At 53.2% G+C, this 25,177-nt stretch overlaps 1 protein-coding gene across 2 annotated transcripts in view; it reads right to left on the bottom strand.

Moving 5' to 3' along the window:
* The window catches only part of IL4R (interleukin 4 receptor), a 39,199-nt gene extending 18,302 nt beyond the window's left edge, over positions 1-20,897 (bottom strand). The window contains exons 1-3 of one of the 2 annotated variants that reach the window (XM_087417177.1): positions 20,801-20,897; positions 4,481-4,918; positions 1,176-1,257 (exon numbers count right to left, since the gene is read on the bottom strand). In XM_087417177.1, coding sequence (XP_087273303.1) covers positions 1,176-1,239 — 64 coding nt within the window. In that variant the 5' untranslated portion in view covers positions 1,240-1,257; positions 4,481-4,918; positions 20,801-20,897. The remainder of the gene's footprint in view (positions 1-1,175; positions 1,258-4,480; positions 4,919-20,800) is intronic. The other variant, XM_087417175.1, reaches the window with a different exon arrangement.
* Positions 20,898-25,177: the final 4,280 nt, after the last annotated feature.

Here is a 25,177-nt window from a genome sequence, read left to right as displayed (position 1 = left end):
ACGACATGTGTCTGCCCTGCGGAGGTGGGAGTGGGGCAGGCGCTGCTATTCACCTGCCCACTCCCTGCCCCCACCTATTCCCCACCCCTCTCTGTGCTCAGGATGCTGACCCCTCGTCCTCTGGCTTCCTGTTGGGTTCGGCCAATATTGAAGGGCGGGATGAGAGGCTGGGGTACTCCTTCCAGCCAGGCAGAGGCAGAGCTAGGACTGGAACCGGGCGGGATGTATACTGAATTTGCCAAATCCTCTGAGAGCCGTTTTAGCTCCAGACCACCCGCACCTCAGCGCCGGACCCCACCACCACTGGCATCCATTTGCATTTGGTCGCTGGATACAGGACCTACCATATCAAGGAGACTCTTAGATATTTAATAAATATATTAAACTCACCTCATGTCCAAAACTAACTCCGATTCCCTGGCCCCCAAAACACACGCTCCTTTGCCTCTCAGAAATGACAACCGCCTCCTTCCCAGTCACTCAGGAGTCATCCTTGACACCTCTCTCTCACCTCCGTTCCAGTGTTTTCAAATCTACCTTCCAGATGGATGCAGAAGCCCATCCCCTCTCATCTCCTCTGCTGGTCCAAGCCCCCCTGGCTCACCATGGCGCCTCCTCCCTGGCCCCCGGCTTCCACCCTCGTGCGCACCGCCAGACGGATCCTCTGCCCAAACCCGCAAAGTCCTTCTTGACTTGGCCACCCTGTTACTCCTCTGACTTCATCCCTTTCCTCCTCCTGCTCCCCGCCTCCACCACACCGGCCTCCTTCAGTCCCTCCAACGCTCCAGGCAGCCTCTCGCCCCAGGGCCTCCACTGAGATCCTCCCCCCACCCTGATATCTGCATGGCTCCCCACTTCCTTCGAGTCTTTGCTCAACTGTCACTCAGTGAGGACTTCCCTGAGCATCGTATTTTCGATTGCAATCCTCCCACTCTACCCAGCCTCCCCACTCCTCCCTACCGGGTTCTACACGGTCTTTTCCATCATCTTCCAACAGTCTTTAGAATTTACTCATAATTAGGAGCATCTGTCATTGGCCGCCCCCTCCCATTAGAGTCTAATCTCCTCAAGGCCAGGGGCCATCATTTTGTTCACGGATTATCCCGGGAGCCTGGTGCGGACACAAGCAACGCACATTTGCTGAATGACTGAAGGAAGGAGAGGTGCTGGCTTACCTGCCGCCCAGACCAGGAGCAGGCAGCTCATGGGGAGCGCGAGCCCAGAGCAGAGCCGCCCCATTGGGAGATCCAACGGCACCTGCCGAGAGAAAGTGAGCCGAGTTAGTGGGACCCAGGGTTCCTACCATCCCCGTCACCCCAAGTGCAGCTTGTAGGGCTCATCTCCTCCAGATACAATCCTCCCCCGGCCAACAATGAGCACTCCATGTTCACCAGAGCTGTTTATAACCACGAAACACAACCCAAATGCACAAAGCCCAGAGTGAGAGCCAAGAACACCTGTCCCAAGAGACGCTTCTGGAAAAAAATCCCATGGCCTGCTAAGTGTGAGCAACCCCTCAGACTTTCGGAAGTTCATAACGCACATTTGTGTGTAAAGGTTCTGATAAGTCCTGCAGTAAAGAAATTTATTTTTCTTCATTTAACCCAATGCTTACCAAATTCATTTCCATACCCAACCTTCAAGTTTCTGCGTGTGTGTGTGTGTGTGTCAAAACCCCAATTAATCCCCTGAAGGATTTACAATTCCTTGAAATGTTCTTCGGAAATGCTAATCTAATGGTCCAGCCGTACAGAGCTGGTTAAATAAACGATGCTGTACCTACGCAATGCAGTATAAAATGATGCTGTTGAGTGTGTTAGACCTACCACATTAATGGCCCTGATTCTTCACTCCTCTTGTACCCATGTAACCTTGCAGTGCCCCCACCACCACCACTCCGGCCAGGGCATTCTCCCTGCCTCCCCCCTTGGTCTCTGGCTCAAGAGACCAGGTTTGCCACAGAGACTAGCTTTGCCAGCAGAACATTAGCAAAAGTGATGCAGGCAGAGCCTGCGTTTGCATGACCACCACCTTGAGAACACTGGGCTCGCCTGCTGGAGGATGGGGACGTGCAACAGCCCCAGCAACCTCATTCTGCAGCAGGCAGCAGGCAGCCACCCCACCCCCATCATGCGACTGAGCTTGTGCAAGATCAGCAGGGCTGTGTGGCCCACCCGAGGCTGACCACAGATGCAGGAGCGAGCCCAGCGAGATCAGCTAAGCCCATGTAAACTGCCCCCCAAAACTAGAGCGAAATAAGTGTCACCTGCTGTACGCCCCTGAGGTTTCATGCTTGTTTGTCACACGGCGTTATTATTGTTCCCCTCCCTCCTTACCCCGCCACCCTGACTTCTAATCCCACAGGCTACTTTTGCTGTTTTGCAGTTTCTATAAATGGAATCGTGCACCGCTCCTATTGTGTTAACGACATCCCATAATGCGACTGAGGAATACACATTAGAAGGTACAGACATCCAGAAAGAAAACACAATTCAAATCCCCCTAAAATCAAGGCCCACTTACACACTGGAATCTATTCTTCCAGATTTATTTCCATAAAAATAAGGAGATAAATACGAATTTTATTTACCAAAATAGCAGCACCCTCTCCATACTAAAACTTAAATTTTAAACTTATTATACCATTAATGTCATTCCATGCCACTCAATTTAGATCCAAAGCATGAAATTAATAGTCTTCCACTGTGTGCCTACCACTGGATTTTAGCCCGGATTTATTACTTTTATTACTCTGTTATTACACACAGCTCGGTTTATGCACCTGTCCTTGGAGAGCCATCCTACACATTTCTCTGATTGTCCCCTAACTTTAAACACCTGCTCTGCCACTTACTCCTTGTGAGTCCTGAGCAAGCTGCTTCACCCCCTGTGCCTCAGTTTCCCAATCTGCAAAGTGGGGCTAACAGCCCCATCTTGCTGGGGTGTTGTGAGGATCAACTGAGCTAACACACGTAGAGTCCCCAAACAGTGGCCTGAACACTGTAACGACTCGAGTAATGTCACCAGTGATTATCATTAAGGAAAATGCTCAGGAGCAGACTCCCACGGGGTCAGAGAGCGTCCACTCTCCCCCCACACTCCTGGCATATAAGGCCAAATGCCCTCTAAGAAGCAGTGTCCCGAGGCATACACCCCTGGCAATGCTGACAGCGCCCCCCTCGCCCTGTCCCCGCTGGGGTCTCTATCTTGGGGTCATATTCGGAAAAGCAGCGTCCAGGCCTCCTTTGGCTACTGAGTATCCAAGTGCTGGTAAGACAGTTACTCTATCTTTCATTGCTTGGCCTCCTCCACCTGCAACGCGGGAATGACACCAAGATCGCCCTCACAGGTGCACCGCGGAGGACAGGCGGCGGGTACCTAAAGCACCCTGCACGGTGTGCGGAGCGCGGTAAGGGCGTAATGCCGCGTCAGAAGCCCACACCCCTGCTGGAAGCTCTCCAGTGACTTCGTCCCACTGGAAGGTCCTGCCCAGCCAAGCCTGCCTCCCTCCCCACCTGGCCCAGCACCTGTGCACGGAGCTGCTGCCACCCGCACGTCTTCACTTCCTGCTGCTCTCCAAACACACCGAACTCATCCTGCCTCCAGACTTTCCTCTTGCGGTCCTTCCATTCATATTCCCTCTCTCTCAGTCTCTCTCTAATTTATTCATCGTGGATAAATTACCCCTTAATACTCCAGTGTATATTTCAGAAAAACGAGGACACTCTCCTGCATAACCACAATACGATCATCAAAATCAGGAAATTACCAATGATGCATTACTGCCTTCTAATCCACAGACCCGACTTCCATTTTGCTGATGGCCTCAATGATGCCCTTATAAGTCCAGGATCCAGGTCGGGACCATGCACTGCATCTGATTAGCATGCCGCCCCAGCACCCGGGTCTTGGCTTCTAAACACAATTCTGCACTGAAAGGAACCAGGGATCCTCGCAGAAATGACTCACTCCAGGAGCAGGAAAGTACAAAAGACGCCTGCAGTTCTTGTTGTGCCAGAAAGTAGGGGAGCGCTCCAAGAATGAGGGGAACACGTCACAAAGACACAGGAACCAGCCTGACAGGTGCCCTCTGGCCAAAATAGGCAAATTGGAGCATCACAACAAATACTATAGTAACCAACGGTAACCCTTGCCGTTAAAATAGGGGTCCAGGAGTCTACAGAGAAAAAGATCGCTAAGTGGGGGGCAGCTCCCTTCCACCACGGCGGCCTCTGAGTATCCCCACAAAACTCGTATTAATTATCCATCAATTAATGAGTCAAAATACTTACTAATTAACTTTATGATACAGAAACCTGGCCGACACCCTCCTTAACCAAGTGGTCAGAGTTAACATCGTCAGGAATGGGATACATCAAGGTCACAGGCTTTCTGAAACCAATGCCCTGAGAAGAACACAACACTGCTTCTCTGGTGTTCCTGCCCCCAATGCCCAAATCACGTGGAAACGTCGACAAACCTAAACTGAGGGGCGGTCTCTAAAGGAACTGGCCTGTCCTCTTCAAAAAGTCCCCCGGGGGCAGAGGGCAAGGATGGTGGAGAAGTGGGCTCTTCTCAGTTGTCCGTCAGGCTGGTAGCTGGTGTGTGTCCTGTTCACGGCCGAGTTTCTCGTTCCCACAGCAACGCCGGGCGCGTCCCACGTGCTCAGTACGTTTGTCGCATAAAGTCATTTTGGATGTGATGTGGGGCCCCTAACAGGCCCTGCACAGGGCTGGAAAGCTCTCCCTAGGAGGAGACTCAATATCCACTTGAAGCCCCAAGGCGCCTTCCTTGCTGCGAGTCTAGTGAAGATCAAGGAAGGACGGGCGGGCGTGGGCTGGTGGGTCCATGACGTCGGTTTCTTCTGCAAAGTCCCAGTCACTTTCCCTCTCACAAGTTCACAGATGCCCACAGCATCCTGTGGCAGAAAAGGCAAAGGTGTCGCTTTAGCCCCAATTTTGAACAAAGAGAAACAGGTCAAGATGCATGTCCAAGGTCACAGAGCAGAGGGGCTATCGTGGTAAAGTCCTCGAAAGGAGGGTGGACGAGTCCAGCAACCCCACAGGGTATACTAAAACATCACGTCCACGGCAGTCGGGGATGTCATCTTTGATCTGTTTCAGAGGGCACATTGACGTGCATCTGTGCACGTGCACACCCACAGACACTCTAGCTGGCTTCACAGGGGTGTGTGGGTGCTGCATTGCAGGGGAAACCGCGGCAGAGACACAGCGAGAGAAAAGGCCTCCCTGAACATCACAGGGAATGGAGGACAAGGTGCAGACAAGTAGAGGAATGAAAAAGAATAATTCCCAGGTGATCAGGGGCAGGCATGTGGCAAGAGGAAATCATTTCAGGTTTGCACCCTCAGTCACGGGATTCCTGACATGTTGGACTTGGGAGGGGTCTCAGGGGTCGCCTGCCTGGCTCAACTTCCAACGGCACAGGGACGCCCTGCAAATATCCCGTCTCTGACACGTTGCCATCCAGGTTCTGCTTGTACCCTGCCACAGACGGGGCGCTCACCCCCAGGCCGTGGTTGAGCAGAGCCTGACCACTGAAAACAGCCTCCTTATGTTGAGCCAAGGATCTGCGTAAACAAAATCCTGCTTGTCAGTTACTCACGTTGGGCTCGAGACTTTGCTACGTGCCTTAGAAGCATTACCTTACTGAATCTGCCCAAGAACCCTCTGGATGGGGTTTCCCCGCAGAGGCCAGAGAGATGAAATAACCTGACCATCAGGTCCCATAGCTGGCGAGAGGGCAGAGCTAGAGTCAGAATGCAGGTGTGCTGGCTTCTGAGCCCAAGGTACATTCCAATGTATCAACTTCCTCGACTTCTCCTCCTAGAACCACAAACTGAACCCGACAGATCAAATGAAATGAGCCAGGAAGAGCTGGCCATCCTGCTTGTCAATGGCAAACATCAGTTGTCCAAACACAGGACTGCACAGCCTGACTGAGCAGCAGCAAAGACCCAGGGCTTTTTTTACTGTCTGCAAACTCCCCATGAGCCACAGGTGAAGCAGCAGCTTAAAAAAAACCAAAAAGTCAGCTGAAGTCGCATTACCAGAGATGTGAGAGCTAGGACAAGGGAGGTGATGGTGCCCAACCACACCTGTGCATCACTTTGGAAGAAATACTGCTGATCTGCGGCTTGTTGAGAAGATGACAACCAACACAGAGAAGACCCCAAAACCCCAGAGGGCCTAGAAGGTCTCTGCCTGACAGGTTCTGCCCTCCTACATCCTGCATCCTCATCCTTCACTTAACAAACATACAATATTGGCCACATGCCAAGTCTCCTTCTAAACATTTCACATATATTAATTTATTCAATACTCAAAACAGCCCTACGAAGTATGTACTATTGTATTCCCCACTTTCAGATGAGGGAACCAAGACACAGAAAAGTTAAGTGACTTGCCTGAGGCTGCAGAGTGGTGACAGTCCTGGGATTTGAACAGGTGCAGTCAGGCTCCAGGGCCTCGACTCTTAACCACATGTGTGTCTAGAAGCCAGAGTCCTGAATGTTCTGGAGGTCACTGACCTGTCTGAACATCTGATGCAAACCCCAAACCCTCTTTCTAGAAAAGTGCACACGTTTAATTTTGCATTCCATTTTTGGGGTTCACAGATCCCCGAAGCCCAAGTAAGGACTCCAGGTCAAAGGCAGGGGATGAGCAGTCTTTGAGGGTCTCCGAACAGGGTCGTGGCAAGATTTTCCAAAACCCCGTCCAGGGCTGAGAGAATGACGGATGAGGGGGAGCCTGGGGGGCAGTTACCAGTCGCTGCAAACGTATCCCCCCATCTCTTCTCCACGCTGCACCAGACATTTAAAAATTGGAATCCAGCCCATGAGCTGCTTGCTCACGCTCCTGAAGGGCATCTTCACTGGGGGGCCAGAGATCGCCGGGGTTCACGGCCCATCGGAGAGGAGCATCTCTGACTCAGAATAAAATCCAAGCCCCCGAATAAAACAGCCAATCCAAGAGGGCGCACACTGTGTGACTCTAGTTACGCAACATTCTTGCAATGACAAAATTATGGAAATGGAGAACGGGTTAGTGGTTGCAGGGGAGAAGGGGGGCGGGCAGGGAGGGAGGTGTGGCTATAAAAGGGCAACACGGGATCCTTGTGAGGACAGGACTGTTCTGTCTGCCTGCAGTGGTGGAGACAACCTGTGCACGCGATGAAACTGCACAGAACTAAGTACACGGACACACACACACGCACAAGTCCAAGTATCACACAGGCAATGGAACAGGACCAGCGGCACGTATCACTGTCAATATCCTGGTTGTGATGTGTACTTTAGTTTTGTAAGGCGTTACCCTTGGGGGAAACTGAGGGTATAGGGGATCTCTCCCCATTATTCCTTACAACTGCATGTGAGCCTGCAATTATCTTAAAATTAAAAGTTTAAGAAAATGCAAAAAAACACAAGAACAACAAAAAAAAACAAGCCTCTGCCACTCATCTCACCCTCCCTCCCCCACAAGCCGTGGGTCCCACTGGCCCCTTAGCACCCTGACACACCCCGGCCCCTTCCTCCCTCGCAGCCTTTACACCCGGAAACGCCATCTAATGAGGGCTCCCTGTGACTTATCACAGCACCTGTTTATTTCTATCATATACTTATCACCATCTCTAATCTTATCACTGAGGTTACATGTGTGAATGTTTATTTTATTTCAGGATGTAGATGGCAAAGATAGAAAGATTTGACTGCAGAAATGTTTTCAACTTCCCCAGATCAAAACAGGCCATAAAAAAAAAAAAAAGCAAGCAAGCCAAAGGAAGAGGTAGAAAAAGGCAGCAATCTACATTACAGAGGGTTAATGGCCTTAATATATAAAGAGATCTTACAAATCAATAAGAAAAACATTGCTTTAAGAAAAATAGGCAAAGGACATAATTGGTTCGCCAAAGAAGTAGTCTGTGTCCGCAAGATATGAAATAGCCACTCTCACCGCTGCTGGTTCATGAAGTCAGGGGTGTAAAAGAGAACGTGTAAAATTTAAACTGTTTCTTTGTCTATATATGCACTGTTTGTCTTCTCCCCGCCCCCCCCAAGAGAATGCAAGGAAGGCAGAGCTCTATGTCTGCTGTGTGCCTAACAGTGCCCGACACATACATAGTATTTGCTCCATAAATGCCTATTAAATGAATGATTGGCTAAAATTCAACAATAACAAATTCAATAATCTATTTTTTAACATGGAGTATGTACCAAGCTTTTGCCCATAATAATTGCTACACGTATGTAGAGATTATCAGGCACCTGGCATTCTTCTAAGTGCTCACAACACGGGAATCAATTCAGTTCTCACAACAACTCTGAGGCAGGTGCCATTAAAACCCCCATTTGACAGATGAGGAGACTGAGGCTCAGAGAGGTCGGAGCACTTGCTTGTGGTCACAGAGAGAAGATTCGAACCCAGGCAGTCTCACTCCAGAGTCCACGCACCTAACCACCGTGGATGCCGTGCCCGCCACCCTGGGATGTGGTGTTCTTGCCAAAGATGAAAATTAAAGCCCAGAGAGGGCAAGTCCACGGTCAGGAGTCGGAAGTGGCAAAGCGAATGAAGGCCGGAGCAGGGAGAGAGCAGAAGCACTGGGAGTGGGAAACAGTCCTGCGGGCGGGGAGACACGCGGGACTCACTCTTCTTATTTGGGGTAGATGAGTGGGGTGTCTGGAAAGGTCAGAAGCCAGTGGCGGTCTGGCAGCAAGGAAGCGGGCCTCCTGAGCCCGCGGGGTGCACGGGCCTCCTGCTCCTCTGCCCTCTCTCGGCTGCAAACCGCCTGGAAGGGGGCAGGGGGACTGGATCTGCAGACTGGACACAGCCCGTCCCGTGACAAGAGGCGAGACGAGGGGAAGCCACAAGGGCAAGGGCTGCGGTGGCCTCCCCTGGGAGCCGCTGACCCCTAAACTCCCCAACCTTAAGCCAGCCTGGAGCTTCCTCCAGACAGCTGGGCCGGTCTGGCAGCAGCCCAGGGACACTCTTCTCCCCAGGAGGGCAGCTTTCCCAGAACTGCCGCCAGGCTGGGGTTCCCAGAACCAGCCGCCACGTCAGCAGCCCCGCCCAGAAGGGTGAGGCAGCCAGGCCAGGGCCCCAAAATGGCCTGGGTGCTGCCTGCCCGCCCCACCCCAGCTCAGCGAGGGGAGGGGTGGGTGATCGCAGGCTGGTCCTGCCACCACCAGTAGCAATAATCAGCCCCCGCAGCCAACCAGCCCACCAGGCTCCCTGTACACCTACTGTGTGCTCAGCCCTCGCTCATGCGCTCCTGTGTTCTCGGTGCGGGTGTTTCCTGAGGACCTACTATGTGCCAGCTACTGCAGAGGCGAAAAAGGCCATTCCTTCCTTCCTTCCTTCCTTCCTTTAACAGATATTTGAGTGAGAAGGGAAGTTACTGGAGGGCTTGGGGCACAGAAGTGGCATAACGAGACTTTTCAAAGGATCCCTCTGGCCCATGGGGTCAAGGGCAGAAGCAGGGACCAGTGAGGAGGCGCCCGGACTGGTCCAGGCAACAGGTGCGGGGCTCGTGCAGGGTCGGAGGGAAGGAGCGAGAAGAACTGGCTGGATTCCAGATCTGTTTTGAAGGTAGAGCCAACAAGATTTGCTGGCAGAATGGATTTTGGGGGGTGGTGAGAGAAAAAGAATAGGGGGTCAAGAAGGCCTCCAGGCTTTTGGTCTGAGCCACTGAAAGATGGAGCTGCCATTTACCAAGAGGGCACGGACTGTGAGGGGCCCGTGTGAGAAGAGGCGGCGAGGGGCCCGGGAACAGCATCCTCGGATCTGAAAGAGGCTGTGCGGAGGCCGCCGTCTGTGACGAGGGGCGGGGAACAGCCACACTGCGGTCCTACAGGGTCAAGTCTCCCCGGGGGATGAACGAGAATCCTTCGGGCAGCGAGGGGCAGTGTGTGGAGAGGGAGGAGGAATGTCCCATGGGAGGCGGTGAGGGCTCCAAGAGGCAGGGGACGTGTCCCATCCTCTGTGACCAGAACGCCCGGCACGGCGCGGACACTCAATAAACGATCTCTCGTGCTTTCCTCTCTTCTTATTTTCACACTTAGACAGTGCTTCCTAAGTGCCACGCACTGTTCTAGATGCTTAAGTCCTCCCTGTGAGATGAGCACAATCACTAAACCCACTTTACAGACTCTGAAGGATCTTCAGAGACGGAGGATGCAGGGAAGGGACGAGTGAAGAGTGAGTGAACGGCACAGCCCATCTCTGACCCTACAAGGGGAGGCCTTGGCTGCAGCGATGGGGAGGAGAGGCCGGCAGGGCCACAAGATGACGCTGTCTACCAGGCATGGTAAGCGATTCAGACTCCGTCCCCAGGGCAATGGGGAGCCACTGAAGGCTAATCAGCAGGAGAGGAGCTGCTTTCCAGAAAGCCCACTCCAACTGTGGGGAGAGCGACCGCAGGGATGAGATGGAGGAGGCCGGGTCAGGAGGCGACCGCACAGCACAGGGGAAAGAAGAGAGGTGCTGTTGGAGCTGGAGGGGCAGACTCCAGCCCTGTCTGGGAGGCGGACGTGGCAGGACTTGGCGGGGAGCTCGGAGGGGGGGCACTGGGTGGTGCCCCTCCCTGCGACAAGACGGCCTGCTGGGGAAGAGCACGCGCGCCCGGAGCTCAGAAGGAAGCCTCAGGCAGCAGACAGACTTTGAGGGTCATCAGCTGTGGGTGAAGCCCGGAGGGGGTGTGCAGATAAGACAAGGCCTTGTCTGAGAGCGACAGGAGAGGACCAGAGTCCTTCATGGGACACGGCTGGGCCAGAGGCCCTGGAGGGGCACCATCGCAGGGACAGGCTGGCATCTTGTGCCAATGGCCACTTCATGGCAATGTGGACATCTGTGTTGGCTTCGGACACACTAAGTCCAAGTGACCAAAGGGGCCCCTGGGGAGGCACCCAGGCAACTCCATCTGGGGTCCTGGGAGCCACGCCCACCTGCGGAAGGGACCGGAGGCTGAGGAGGAGGCTGAGCCTGAGGGACCGGCATCCAGACGCCCCCATGGAGCAGCCGCCCCCCTCCGTCACTCTGCAGCCCTCCTCGTCTTACTTCTCTGCCCAGCACTTACTCCTTGCAGCACATCACACGCACGGGTCCCGCTCGCTGTCCCAGTGCCCCACCCGCACGCCAGCCCCCGCGAGGCCAGAGGCCGTGTCCACCCCGTCCACGGCGGTAGCCCCAGAGCCTAGCACAGTGCCTGCCACATGTGCACGGTCCACAGATACCTGCCGAATGGAAGAATGAATGAACAACCCCCCTGGCTGTGTCAGCCGCCCCTGAGGGAGGCAGGGATACAGCCCCAAGAACTGGAATTTTCCACCTCTCCCTGCTGGATAAACAATGACCAATTCTGCCTCAGAGTCTCCTTAAATACCCTAATGCAGGCACTGACCACAGCCACCCCGGGGAGCTGACCTCCAGAGCACTGGTAATTGGGGCATTACCACGATTACTTCTCTCTGCCCTGAGCAGCAGACGCACGACGTCTGGCCCCAGAATGCTGATTAGATTTGGGCCGTCTTAGTGACCGGCACTGGCTCAGTGGGCCTCCTTCCTGAGGTCCGCAGAGGTCACCATCATTGCCCCCGCGTGTCCCCAGTTCCTCCAGCCAATAGAAACCATGTCCTGGGCCCTTCTGCCCATGGGTCCCACCACCCCCGCCCCCAAACAGACCAGCCTCAGTCTCAGCTGCACCAGACTCTGCTTTGTACTTGACCCTCACCAACTCTTTTAACCCTGACAGAGACCCAAGGAACACGGCAGGTGCAGTTATTATCATCCCCATTGGAGACATGGGGACACTGAGGCCCAGAGAGGTTCAGGAACCTGCCCAAGGATGCACAGCTAGTAATTGGTGGAGCCAGGACTTGAATCTGGACCTTCCGGCTCTGGAGTCCGCGGTACAGCACCTGGCATAAAGGAGGTTGTCATAAACTTGCTCCTTTTATATGCCTCTCTGTTTGCTCCTCCTGGCAAGCCCCGTGTGGACAATGTGGCCAAACACGCCCCCTGCACAAAGGGGAAACTGAGGCTCAGAGGGGTCCAGAAATCACCCGCAGTGACGAGGCAGGAAGTGATCGAGCTAGACCTTGGCGTCCATCCCTGTTTGCCTCGCCCTCACCAGTGAACTTGTCTCAACAGTGACCAGGACTTTGCCCTCTGGGCAAACCCAAAGCCGGGGACACAACAGCACAGATAAGAGCTGCCTGCTCACTCTCTGCAGACAGGCATGGGGGGAGGTGCTCTCCCTCCAGTTCTGCCTGTGTCTCACCCCACATCATTCCTGGCACGGTCGGGGACACACAGACCTGGCGGGCCACTCACGAGGGCAGGGATCCCAGAGCATCTAAGACACGGAAGCATAACTCTGGGCCTCAGTGTACGGGCCCCACCTTGACCGGCTGGGAGAACTTGGCAAGCTGGGGTCCTCTCAGAGCCTCAGTCTCCTCATCTGTGAAGTGAGGGCAGGACCCCTTCCCTCTCAGCATGGTTGTGAGGAGGCAGAGACCAGCGCTGGGTGGAAGAGAGTGGGACAGAGTTGACAGAGCAGGTGGCAAAAGTTCGCCTCCAAGTAGACACTCTGACATCCTGAGGCCATGACGGCTGCCACAACAGAACGGACAGGTCCCACAGGACAAGCTGAATGACGGAGGCTGGGCTCAGAAGGACAACGCTGATTCCATTCATATAAAGTTCAAAAGGAGACCCACCGATCCTGGGGTTAGAAGTCAGGACAGCGTCCTTGGGGGGGCAGGAGGGAAACTTGTGGGGGGCTGGTCATGCCTTGATTAGGTAATACACGTGTTCACTTTGTGAAAATGCAAGAAGCCGTGCACTTGTCTGCACGTATGTTGCAATAAAAAGGAAAAGAAGCAACTAGAAGGATGTGCAACTATGACATACAACTATCTACTGGGGCTTTGGGGGAAAAAAGGAGGAGGATTGGCAATAGATGTTAGCTCAGAGCTGGTCTTCCTCAGCAAAAAGAGGAGGATTAGCACGGATGATAGCTCAGGGCTGATCTCCCTCACAGAAAAATAAATAAATAAAAAAAAACTGTTTTAAAAAAAAAAGGAAAAGAAAAGAAAGATGGATGAGAGGGAAGGCAGAGGGTGGAGTGAGCAATCTAGGCTGTTGGGGTGCATCAGCAAAGATCTTAGAACCATGGATCCTCAGGGCTGGGAGGACCCCAGAGACCCTTAGTCCACTGCGAGGACACTTCAGGTCCCCTGGGCCCTTATGAGGGGCCATCTACCCCCTGCCTCCCCCCTCCAGCAACAGGGCACCCACTGCTGCTGGGACAGCTCACAGCCGCCCCTCACGGCCACTCCGCAGAGTCAACGCAGACATCCAAGAGAACTCAAGTGTGCGCCCTCAGTGAGCAGAGAGGGGCGAGGGGGAGCGCCGGCCCGCCCCTGCAGCCGCCACTCCGCTTCAGCTGCTCTTTGCCACATGAAAGTGAAAGCCTGGGCCTTGCTAGGTCTTTTGACTTTTCATATCTGGAGATCCAGATGTTTCTGCGTGTCACCCTGATTTTTAAATGCTGGGAAACAGTTCCGTTTTTTTAAAACCTCATCCCATATTTGTGGTCCTTCTTGGGCTTACGATCACCAGCTGTGTCCCCCTGGGTGGGTGGGTGACCTGAGATGCCGGGAGACACCAAGAAGAGGAAGGGAGCAACAGGTGAGACCCTGCACCCTCCCCAAGCACCCCCAAGGGGTAAGGCTGCTTCTCACCCGTTCCCTCCCTCTGTCCCTGTTACCTCGTGCTCCTGACGGGATGCGGTTGTCACGGTGATGAGAAGGGAGCAGGGCTGGAGACACCCCATCGCCTGCTCTTGTGGCTGAGCAGCATCCTGCGTCAGTGAGGACTCCAAGAATTCTACAAGCCCCACTGCCTCCCTCCTCAGAGGGGGAGGGCGAGGGGACCAAAAGCAGTCTTTGCAAACCCTGCACTCTCCAGCCCCGCCCAGCCGACCCTAAACACGCCAGACAGCCCCACTTACGCACTTCACTTGGGCTGTCTGCCCTGCCTCTCGGGGTTCTCCTCCTATGCCACCCCTCAGGATATTCCTGCTCAAGCCCTGCTCCCTCCTCAGCCCCCCTCACGGCTCCGCCTGTCCCTCTGTCCCAACATATTTGGGAATAGTGAGCTGTGTCTCTCATTTCTCCCCCTTTCCATACTGAAAGTTCCTCCAGGCCACGGACTCTGTCTTACTCATGTTTCACTGTGAACAGAGGAGGCAGCCAACCAACGGTGGTCAAATTGCAGTCATCAGTCGCCTCATCATGGGTGCTTTCCCACCTCCGGGCCTTTGCACATGCCATTCCGGCTGCCTGGAATTCGAGCTAATATGTACACCCAGTGACTAACATCCGTACAGGGATGCTTGCAATGCCTTCCATATTCACTATCATTGTTATTTTCACAAAACCCCAGAGAAGGGCAAAGCGAATCATAACCCCATGTAATGGATGAGAAATTCGAGGCGCAAACAGGGAAAATGATTGCTCAAGGTTACCACACAAGAGGGTTGCAGAACCGAGACTGAGATGCGAGTTGTTGTTTTTTTTTAAACTCATCTGGCTACCAGACTGGGTTAGAGAAAAGTCCTACAATTTTAGGTGGAAGAAAAGAAAATAAAGAATTGGAAAATTAGTCAAGAAAAATGCAAAGGAAGATAATAGGTATAGGGATATTAATACAGAATAAAATAGAATTCAAGACATCAAAGTATTAAGAGAGAGACAGGTCGCTACTTTGTACGGATAAAAGGAGCAATTCACCAAGAAGGTATAAACATCATGAACCCTTCTTTTCATCATCCATCCTATTCACATGCTCCCAACCACACAGCTTCAAAAACTCTTTAAGAAAGAAGAGAAGGCCAAGGAGAAACGAACAGATCCTCCATCATAGTAGGAAATCAATCAGATGGAGAAAAACACATAAAAACCAGAGAAGGTAAACGATATAACTAGCAAGCTTGATCTAATAGATACATTTCTAGAACTTTACACCCAACAGAAAATATACATCTTTTCAAATACAAGATGAACATATAGAAAAATTGACCAGAAAACCCGACAAAGATCTCAACAAATTCTCCACTGTTGATATCACAGAAGCCACAAATATTGACCACAATGCAATAAACTTAGAAATCAACAATAAAAAGATAACTTTAAAAAATTATATTCACCTTAAAAACTTTTTAAAGCATATAACACTTTTAATCAAAAAGGAAATTATAAACTATTTTAGCAGTGAACGACATTGTGTAACAAGACCTGTGAAATAAAGCCAAAGCAGTACTCAGAAAAAAAATTATACCCTGAAGTAGATTTATTAGAAAACAAGAAAGACTGAGAACAATAGTTAGCCTGAAACAAGGAATCTCAGAATGGAAGAAACTCTGACTGACACCAGCTCAGGTAGAAGAGAGATCTGGAGGTTTTAGTTGACAAGTCCAATATGAGACCCATGTGGGATGTGGCCACTAAGAAATATGACTGCAGGTTTCATCAATAGAGGTATTGGCTCCACATCCAAGGAGATGATAGTCTCCCTCCTCTCCGACTAGGCAGGCTCTGGGGGAGGCAATGGGTTTTATGTGGGACTCTGACCAATCGGATCATGTCCAAAGCCAGATTGAATTCTTGACAATTCCCCAAGTCAGGAAGAATGACTGCAAGAACTATTGGGCTGCAGTTGGAAGGAGATGGTTACTACGTCCAAGGGACAGACCGGAGCCAGAAAGTAAAAGCTCCTGGAAAGCTAATTTGGCTAAACCGCAGGAAAGAGGTTAAAGCTGTCCAAGTGTGGAAATCTGGCTTCTGGAAGGACTGTGCTCCATCATTAGAGGGAAACTGTCAGGAGTTCTGTGGCTCTGCAGGCTTAGAGGGCTGCAGGCCCAGAGATCTGGCATCTCTCCTCTCCAGAGAAGTTCTGTTTCCTCTTTTGAAAAGGCAGAACCTTCTGTGCCTGTTTCTTCATCGGTAAAACATGAATACGAGTAGTTCCTTCTTTGCAGGGTTATTCTACAAGTCCAATGAGATAATGCAGGTGTCTGGCTTCTGTTTACCTCCCTGATCTCTGTGCCCGGCCCTCTCCGCCTTGCTCAGTTCCATCCAACCACATCAGCTTCCTTGTTGTGAGTCAAACCCACCAAGCTCATTCCCACCTCAGGGCCTTTGCACTTGCTGTTCCCTCTGCTGGGATCACTCTTTCCCGGATAGCCAATGTTTTTTTACTTCAGGTCTTAACTCAAAAGTCACCTCCTCAGAGGCACCTCCCCCACTAGACCATCAGCTCTACCAGGACACTCTCTTCTGTGCTATTCACTGCCATGTCCCCAGCCCCTGGCATGTTTGCTGAGTGAGTATAAATAGTGAGCCCAGTGCTGGCACTCAAGACGTGCGCCTCTGTTGATTCCTTTATAAACGCGCTCCTCAGAAGGACACCCCTCCGCTCAGGAAACCTGTTCCACCAAACCCTCTAGGGCCAAGCTCCTCTCCCTCCCCCGACCACTTCCTCCCTCTCTCGCTGGAGGAGGAAGCGGGGGGCCTCTGAGGCTGCCCAGCTGGTGATGGTCCCCAGCGTCGGAGTCCCAGCGCCCGGGCTGCTTTGGCAAAGACCCTGGATTTCAGCGACCTCGAGGACGTGACGAGGCCGTGTGGGGGCCCAGAGTGAGAATGAGTCAGGCGGAGACAGACCCGAAACCTCCGAGGCAGCGTGGCTTCTTGGAAGGTGGAGATGCGCACACTTAGACAGAACAGAGCGCGCAGGGCCGGGGACGGCGGCGGCCCGGACGTGGGGCTGGGGGTGGACGAGACCTCCTCCACACGCTCTGCAGTTCCCTCCACGGGCACACGCTTCCAGCCTCCGCCCCTTGTCTTTGTAAACGCCCCCACAGCGAGGCTCCCCGACTCGACCGTCCCCCGCCCCACTCCTCCTCCAGCACCTCCCTACCCGACCCGACCCCGAGGGCCCGCCTTCCCCCGTGTGAAATCCGGGCCAGGCCGGTTTCAGGGTCAGAATCTCTCGTTAACCCTCAAGAAAGCCCAGTGTTACCAACGTGAGGAAGCAAAGCACCTGGGGGCTCATGTCCCTGCCCCCTCCTAGGTGCCATCGAGGGCGGCTGAGGGCCGTGGGCGGTTAGATCCCACACTCTCTCCTCCATCCTGGGGGTGGGGGTGGGGGGCGTAGGTAGGGGAGGGGGTCCAGGAAAGGTCATCTTTTATAAGACACGGCCGGACAGAACCAGTCCGCGCCCACGGGTCCAGAGCAGCGTGTCACATGAACACCTCTGCGGGGACACACAGGAGCGTCCACGCCGAGGAGGACAGAGCCTCCAAAGAGCCTCACGTTCGAGCCTCACATTCCGGTCACAGCAGGTCTCCCTTCCAACTGAGTTAGGAAAACATTTTCGGTTTCCAGAACTTGTGGATTTCAAAATTATAGAAAAGGGGCGTAGCCGAATATGTTTGTTTGCTTGCTTCTGTGCCTGTCTTCTCAACCAGCAATTGGAACTCCAGGGGAGCGAGGACTTTGTTCCGCGCTCCATCAGAGCACCTGGCGCAGTGCCCGGCACACACAGGTGCTCAGTGGATGAGGCAGCCAGGTGCTGTGTACGGAGAGGTGACTCTGTCCTCAGTGACAAGAGAAACAGCAATCACTGAGACGCGGGCAAGGTGTCCGTAAAAAGTATCTCATGAACACCGCCCCCCAATACCCATTTAACTGACAAGCAAACTGAGGCTCAGAGGGGTTAAGCAACTTCCTCCAGATCACACAGATAGGAAGCAGCAAGCTTTTCCCAGATTTGAACCTGGGGCCCCTGTCTCCAAGCCTGTGCCCTTCTTGCTGCCTTAGGCTCAGAGAAGCAGAATGACTTGCTGGAAGTCCCACAGAGAGCATCGGGGATACAGCCCATCTGATGATGCAGGAAGAGCCGGCCCATCTGATGCTGGACTGCCTGGCCCCGCAGGGCCCTCCAGCCTCCGCTGGGGTTCTCCGATCCACGCTCTTACACGGGCAAGTTCATACAACATCCAGGCAAGCCGTGGGCCTCTCTTCCAGCCTAGCCAAGCGAAGTCTGGCTGAACATGACTGGGCACGTCTCCACAGAGCCAGCCACAGGGAATGCTGGGAAAGATGTCCCTGTTGGTCACCCCAGCAAACTGGCACAGTGGGGAGAACACAGGCTGGGAAGGAAAGCAGGGTCAGATCCCTCCCTCTGTCACTCCTAGATGTGGGACCTCAGGCAAGGCCACTGCACGCATCTCTGCGTCTCCGTTTCCTCGCCTGCAAAATGGGGAGACTAAATCCCACCCAATGGGGCTCATTTACTTAGTTAACCAACACAGGGCTCACTCCGTACCAGGCACTGTTCTGTACACCTGACACTCATTAATTCATTCAGTCATCACCGCAATGGCATAAAGCAGTCACTACAATTTCACAAAGGGAGAAACTGAGGTCCGGAGAAGTTAGTTACACGGGAAGTAGCAAAGCCAGCATCTAACCTGGCGACCTGGCTCCAGAGCCCATGCTCTTAACCTCCAAGCTCTATTTCTCCATGGGTGAGAACAGACAGGAACATTTAACGCGGACAGACCATGGGGTGGAAATTATGTTAGGTATCTTACAAAACATGATGTTGTTAACCCTCAAGAAAGCCCAGTGTTACCAACGTGAGGAAGCAAAGCACCCGGGGGCTCCTGTTCCTGCCCCCTCCTAGGTGCCATCAAGGGCGGCTGAGGGCCTTGGGTGGTTGGATCCCACAGTCTCTCCTCCATCCTGGGGGTGGGGGGTGGCATAGGAAGGGAAGGAGGTCCAGGAAAGCTTCTTTCTTCTCACTTGTCTGACACATCGGTTCAGCTCCTTTTCTAAATCTGAGCCTCAGGAAACTGAATGCCTTAGAGGACAGCCTCCCCACCCGGCCTGGGCTTTCTGCAAACCTGGGACTGTGTCGTACAAAACCTACCAGTTACTGAGTCACTGCCTGGAATCTGGAAATTCTCAGGTCATCCCAGATGTGCTGGTAACTGGGTGTGTTGTAACCAAGCCAACCCACCAGTGGTTTTCCCTCCATGCTGCCTTCCCATAGCCTCCCTCCAGAGGTCCAGGGTGAGGCCCAGGAATCCGCATTGTGATTCTATGGCTTAGGCAAAGTTGAAATACACTAGCCCAGCTCCTCAGGACAGCATTCAAGACCTTCCAGGCCCACCTTTCCAGTTTCTCCCCCGTCCCCAGGCGCCACAAGCAGCACCCTTTCACAGCTCCCAGCCTTCATCCATGCTGTTCCCACTGCTCAGCATGCACTTCCCTCCCATCCTCCATCTGCCAGGCTCCTCTACTCCTAAGGCTGCTCAGAGATGCCAGCTCCGTGAAGCCTGTCCCGCTGCCCGGTGAAGAGCTGATCACCCCCAATTGTGCTTCTTCCCTCCTCAGAACTCCCCGAGGATGGAGAGCTCCTTGAGGGCAACACCAGCGCCCCGAACAACACTGGAGCAGCACCCAGGAGGAGCCAGTGAGGGCCACTGAGTGGACGAACGGCCGGCGCAAGTCACCTCCTATTCCACACCTGCGCATCCTCATCTGACAGCACAGGTCGGGCTAGCTGAATTCTCTGCAGGACTCCGGAATCCCCTGACTGTGCGGGACACCCTGGCCAAATGCACACTCGAGCCTCAGTTTCTCCACTGGACTGTAGGATTTTACTAAAGATGCTGATGTCCCAGCAAATGCCCTGGCTCCTGAAAGGCCACCCATAGGGGAGGAGCTGCAGCGGACCACACCTGGCAGAGGGCTGGGGAAGGGCAGACACTGGGACTCAAGCAGGATTAGTGCTGGCCTGGGGCACTCTGTGAGTCCAGCAGCGGCCACCGAGTTTGCTGGCCCCCAGTGTCTCCTGATTGTAAGAAATATAAATTTTGTTTTTTAAAAAAAAAAGGGAAGAAGAAGAGATTCCTGGGTTTATTAAATCTGACTCTCACGAAAGGGGGCCTGGGAATCTGCATTTTAATCAAAGTCCTTGGAGCATTAGTTTATGGGGGGAGTTTGACAAACACTGTTGACAGATGGAGGGCAGCGGCTCTGGCATCAGACTGCCTGGGTTCGAATCCTGCTCCGAACCTTCCAGTTATTTAAGCTGCCTATGCCTCGGCGTCCCCGTCTGCCAAATGGCCACAATACATACACAGCACCGACCAGAGAGGTTATTTTGAGATTTAACTCAGAATACCTTCAATGTTTTTCAGGACCGAGCCTCCCAAAATATGTCCCAGTAAACGATCGCTATTATTGGGTCCATCCGATATTCAGACGAGGAGACCAAAGGGCGAAAGGGTCTTGTTTCCCCAGACCCCTTCACCGAGTATCCAACTTGTCAGTTTTCAGAACTTTCCCCACCCTTCCTCTCCCCCTAATCCTCACCAACTTCCTGTGCGCGGGGCAGGGGGGATTGCCCAGACAGGGGGCCCCAGACTGCCTTGCCCACGCTCACGACGTCCCCAAGTCCCTCAGAGGCCGTCCCCGCTGACCTCTCCGGCACGGCACGAGTGTCGAGGGCGCGCCGGGGGTCTGATCACCAGGGGCCGGCCTCCCAGCTCCGCGCCCCGGCTGCCCGCCGGTGACACGGCCCGAGCCGGCCGCTGCTCCCCGTGCGGGTCGGGGCGGTCCCGGGGTCCCCCCGGCGGCCCAGCCCTTCCCGGGCGCCCGCGGCGTGCCCGGGGCGACCCCCCGCCTCCGATCCGCGCGGCCCCGGGTCCTACCTGCGCGCCCCTGGCCCATTCGCCGTCCAGCGCCGGAGCGGGAAGTGGGGACCCCGGGGAGCCAGGCCCAGCCGCGCCGCGCGGGGGTTTTCCTGGGCGCGGGGCCCAGCCCGCCCCGGCTTCCTGCGCCCGCCCCGCCCCGCGCCCCGATTTGCATGCACCGCCCCTCGCCACGCCCCGTCCCCCGCCGCGGGCGCCCTCCGCGGCCCGGCCGCAGTCCTGTCCTGCGGGCGACCCCGGCTCCCCGCCTCGCTGGCTCCCCGCGGAGACGGTCGCAGTGGTTCCCCTCGCTCTCCGCATAAAAGCCCGGCGCCGGACAGAGCCTCCCCGACTGCGCTTGGGCCGGCCCCCCCGCCTCGCCCCCCGGGCCCTTGGCCTCGCTCTGCAGGGGGCAAGTGCGTTTGGGGCTGATGGGTTGGCAACTTTAATCCTTCTCCCGTTCCCCAGCAGCCCAGCTGCTGATAAATGCCAGTGTGCTCGGTCCCTCCACAAGTGTTTGCTGAGCGCCTACTCGATGCTAGGCTCCAGAAAATGTTGATAGCAACTCTTCAACCAAAGACTAATACAATCTGACGGCCCTGTTCTAAGGCACAGCATCTATTGACTCATTTAATCCTCACGACTCCCCTCTGCGGGAACTATATTACTATCGCCCATTTTACCGACGGGGAAACTGAGGCACAGAACCTCTGGGGGGAAAGTTGCTCAGAATCACGCAGCAGATGTGGCATTGGAACCCAGGCTTCGTAGACCACTAACCACTGGACACCATGAAAGCCCTTCATGCAGCCAGAAGGTAGGGAAACCTACCGAAGGAATAAAGTATTTCAGGTAACCAGAGGTTCCAAGAAGAGAGTAAAACAGAGAGGGGCCTGTTAGGCCAGTGGGGCTGGTGGTTGGAAGGTTTCCCTGAAGAGACATTTGAGCTGAGAACCTGCAGAGGATGTGGGAGAAGACTAGTTTAGGGAGTGAGAACAGCAAATGGCAAAGGCCCTGGGATGGGGACCGACTTGGCGTGTTTGAGGCGTTGCCTGACAGCCAGGTTGGCTGGACAGCCTTGAGGAGGGCAGAGCAGAAAGAGGCGAGGTAGGAGATGTGCAGACTTAGGCTGGGCGGTGCTGGGGACCGGGAGAGTAATTTGACCCCACCTTGCCCTCGAGGAGCCTCTGAGAGTGGAGGCAAACTCCTAGGAGCCAAGGACAGCCCAATAGTGTTGCTGCAGAGGAGGGTGAGCCAGGGAAGCAACCAGGCCTGTGGCAGGTAAGGCTTGGCTTCCTAGGGGAGGGGACGCAGCGCTTCAATTACCTTTCATTATTCTTCACTCACTCACTCTTTCTTGGCCCTGCTGTGCGCCCAACCCTGTGACAGTGGTGAGGACGCAGATATGAAGACACGAAACAGACATGGGCCCTGCCCTCTGAGACCTTACAACCAAGCGGGCAAGACAGCTACCGACCCTCAAGTACATGACAGTACCGTGGACTCAGTCCCCAGGAGTCAGGGATGGCTTCCTGGAGGAGGCGGCCTCTGGCGGTGCCTCCAAGGGTCAGTGGGGAAAAGGGGATAGGCGGTGGAGGGGGCAACGTGAGCAAACACTTGGAGGTCAGTGTAGCATGGGGGATGGAAAACCTACAGTTATTCAGCATCTGTTTATTTATGCCTCCATGCGCCAGGTCCTGAGCCGGGGGCTGTAGAGAGTGAGAGACAGACAGCCCCAGGCCCCGCTTTCCTAGCCCTGGGGGTCTGGTTGGGGCCCTGACAGTAAATGGACACAAGCAATTGAGTGTAATGAACGCTGTGAGAGGGAGCACAGGCCGACATGGGGACAGGTCTCAGGAAGGACCCAGAAGCTTGGGCTCCAAAAGGGAGTAGGAATTGTCCAGACAAGGTGTGAATTCCAACAGGTCAGATGGGAATTCTGCATATGACATGAATTCCACAAAGCCACGCCGGGCGGCTGCAGCGGGTTGCTTCGCTAAGAAAGGTTTGTTCCTGCCTGGAAAAGCTCACCCACATTCACACTCACCCACACACATCCACCCGCTCACTCATATTCATATCCTCGCCTGCCCAAACACATTGACACTCATGTACTCACACATTCACACCCACACACACGGACTCAAACTCATAGACTTGCACACGCACCACTCCCTTACACACTCACACTCCCTCACACACCCACACACAGTTGGTGTTTGAACCGGGGCAGTTTAGAATTAATGCCACAAGCTTCCCCTTGTCAAGACGAAACCTTCCTTTGCGCCGTCTTGGTGTCTCTGAGTTTGCGCCCAGTCTCATCTGGAGATGACAGCAGAAGTCACGCTTGGGGAATGTGTGGCCTGGGCTGTCTGCCCTCCTGGCCTCCAGACTGGGCTCCCACCCTGTTTTCTGCATCTTTAAGTCATTCTTCACACTTTCATCACTTGCCCCGGGACCGCCTGCCTCTGCAGACCAGCTTTGCTACTTACTGACTGTGGCTGGCTCACTGTGCCTCAGCCTCCACATCTGCAAAGTGGGGATGTGATAGACCCCCGCCTCGTGGGGCCGTGTGAGGGTGAATGAGGACATCCACGAAAAGGGCTTGGAACAACACCTGGCACAGACTAGGCGCTCAGTTCATGGTCACTGTTGTTCTTACTGGAACAAAGATGAGAAAGAAGCCCAGGGCCGGCCCCGTGGCTTAGCGGTTAAGTGCGCGCGCTCCGCTGCTGGCGGCCCGGGTTCGGGTCCCGGGTGCACACCGACGCACCACTTCTCCGGCCATGCTGGAGCCGCGTCCCACGTACAGCAACTAGAAGGATGTGCAGCTATGACATACAACTATCTACTGGGGCTTTGGAGAGAAAAATAAATAAAATTAAATTAAAAAAAAAAAAAAGATGAGAGAGAAGCCCAGTCAGAGCCTGGGCCGTCAGCCTGTTTGCTTAGTTGTAAAATAGGGTTGAAAATAGCGCTGAAGACAGGAAAGGATAGAGCAGATGTGGTCAGATGTGAGGACATTTGGGAAATCTGGAGGAAGTGAATACGGGAATTCTATGTGCTTTTCTTGCAACTTTTCTGGAAGTCTGAAATTATGTCAACATAAAAGTTAAAGAAAACAGGGCATTGTCCTGAGGCCCCAGAGAGGTAATAAATGTGAAGTGTGTCATCTCGTGTACATTCCACTGTTCAAGTTCCTGCCCAAGCCGTCCAAACTCTGTCGGCAACTGCTCTGCGCCAGGCGGGACCTGGAGGCCCTCAAATAATAAAACTCAGGCTCACAACCCAGGGGTTTCCCAAGCATTGCCTCCATACGTGACCTCACAACACACTTACTTGTTTTCAAGCCTATCTTCCAGGATTGAAAAAATTAATAAAAATTACTTAAAAATTTTTAGAACAGTTGGAGATTTACAGAAAAATTGATAGTACAGAGAGCTCCCATAAACCCCCCTCCCCTGCATACAAGTTCCCCTATTATTAACATCTTGCATTAATGTGGTACATTTGTTGCAATTTGTGAACTGGTATGTAATACATTCTTGTTAACTAAAGTCCACAGTTTACATTAAGTTTCACTCTTTCTTTTCATTGGAATCAGACAGTATATATCCTCTTAAGACTGCTTTCTTTCACTTGGTAATATGCTTTTAAGGTTCCTCCATGTTTTTTTGTGGCATGATAGCTCATTTCTTTTTGCAATGAATAATATTCCATTGTTTGGAGGTACCACAGTTTATTTACCCATTCACCTATTGAAGGACTCCCTGGTTGCTTTCAGTTTTGGCAATTGTGAACAAAAGCTGCTATAAACACTCGTGTGCAGGTTTTTGTGTAGACATAGGTTTTCAACTCCTTTGGTAAATACTGCAAAGTATGATTGCTAGATCACATGGTGAGACTACATTTAGCTTTGTAAGAAGGTGCCAAGCTTTCTTCCGAAGTGGCTGTACCATTTTGCATTCCCACCAGCAATGAATGAGAGTTTCTGTTGCTCTGCATCCTTGTCAGCATTTGGTGTTGTCAGTTTTTTGGATCTTAGCCAGTCTAGTAGATGTGTAATCGTATCTCATTGTTTCAATTTGCGATTCCCTTAAAGACATATTACGTTGAGCATCTTTTCATCTGCTAATTTGCTATCTGTATGTCTTCTTTTTTGTCTGTTGAAATCTTGCCCATTTTTAAATTGGGTGTTTTGTTTTCTTATTGTTGAGTTTTTAGAATTCTTTGTATATTTGGATACAAGTCCTTTATTGGATATGTGTTTTGCAAATGTTTTCTCCAAGTCTGTGGCTTTTCTTTTCATTCTCTTGACAGTGTTTTTTGCAAAGCAGAAGTATTTAATTTTAATAAAGTGCAAGTTATCAAATTTTTTCTTTCATAGATCATGCTTTT

The sequence above is a fragment of the Ceratotherium simum genome, chromosome 26 (genome assembly GCF_057802395.1).
Source record: "Ceratotherium simum simum isolate JZ-2026a chromosome 26, ASM5780239v1, whole genome shotgun sequence".
Taxonomy (NCBI): domain Eukaryota; kingdom Metazoa; phylum Chordata; class Mammalia; order Perissodactyla; family Rhinocerotidae; genus Ceratotherium; species Ceratotherium simum.
This window is presented reverse-complemented; position numbering and strand designations above follow the sequence as displayed.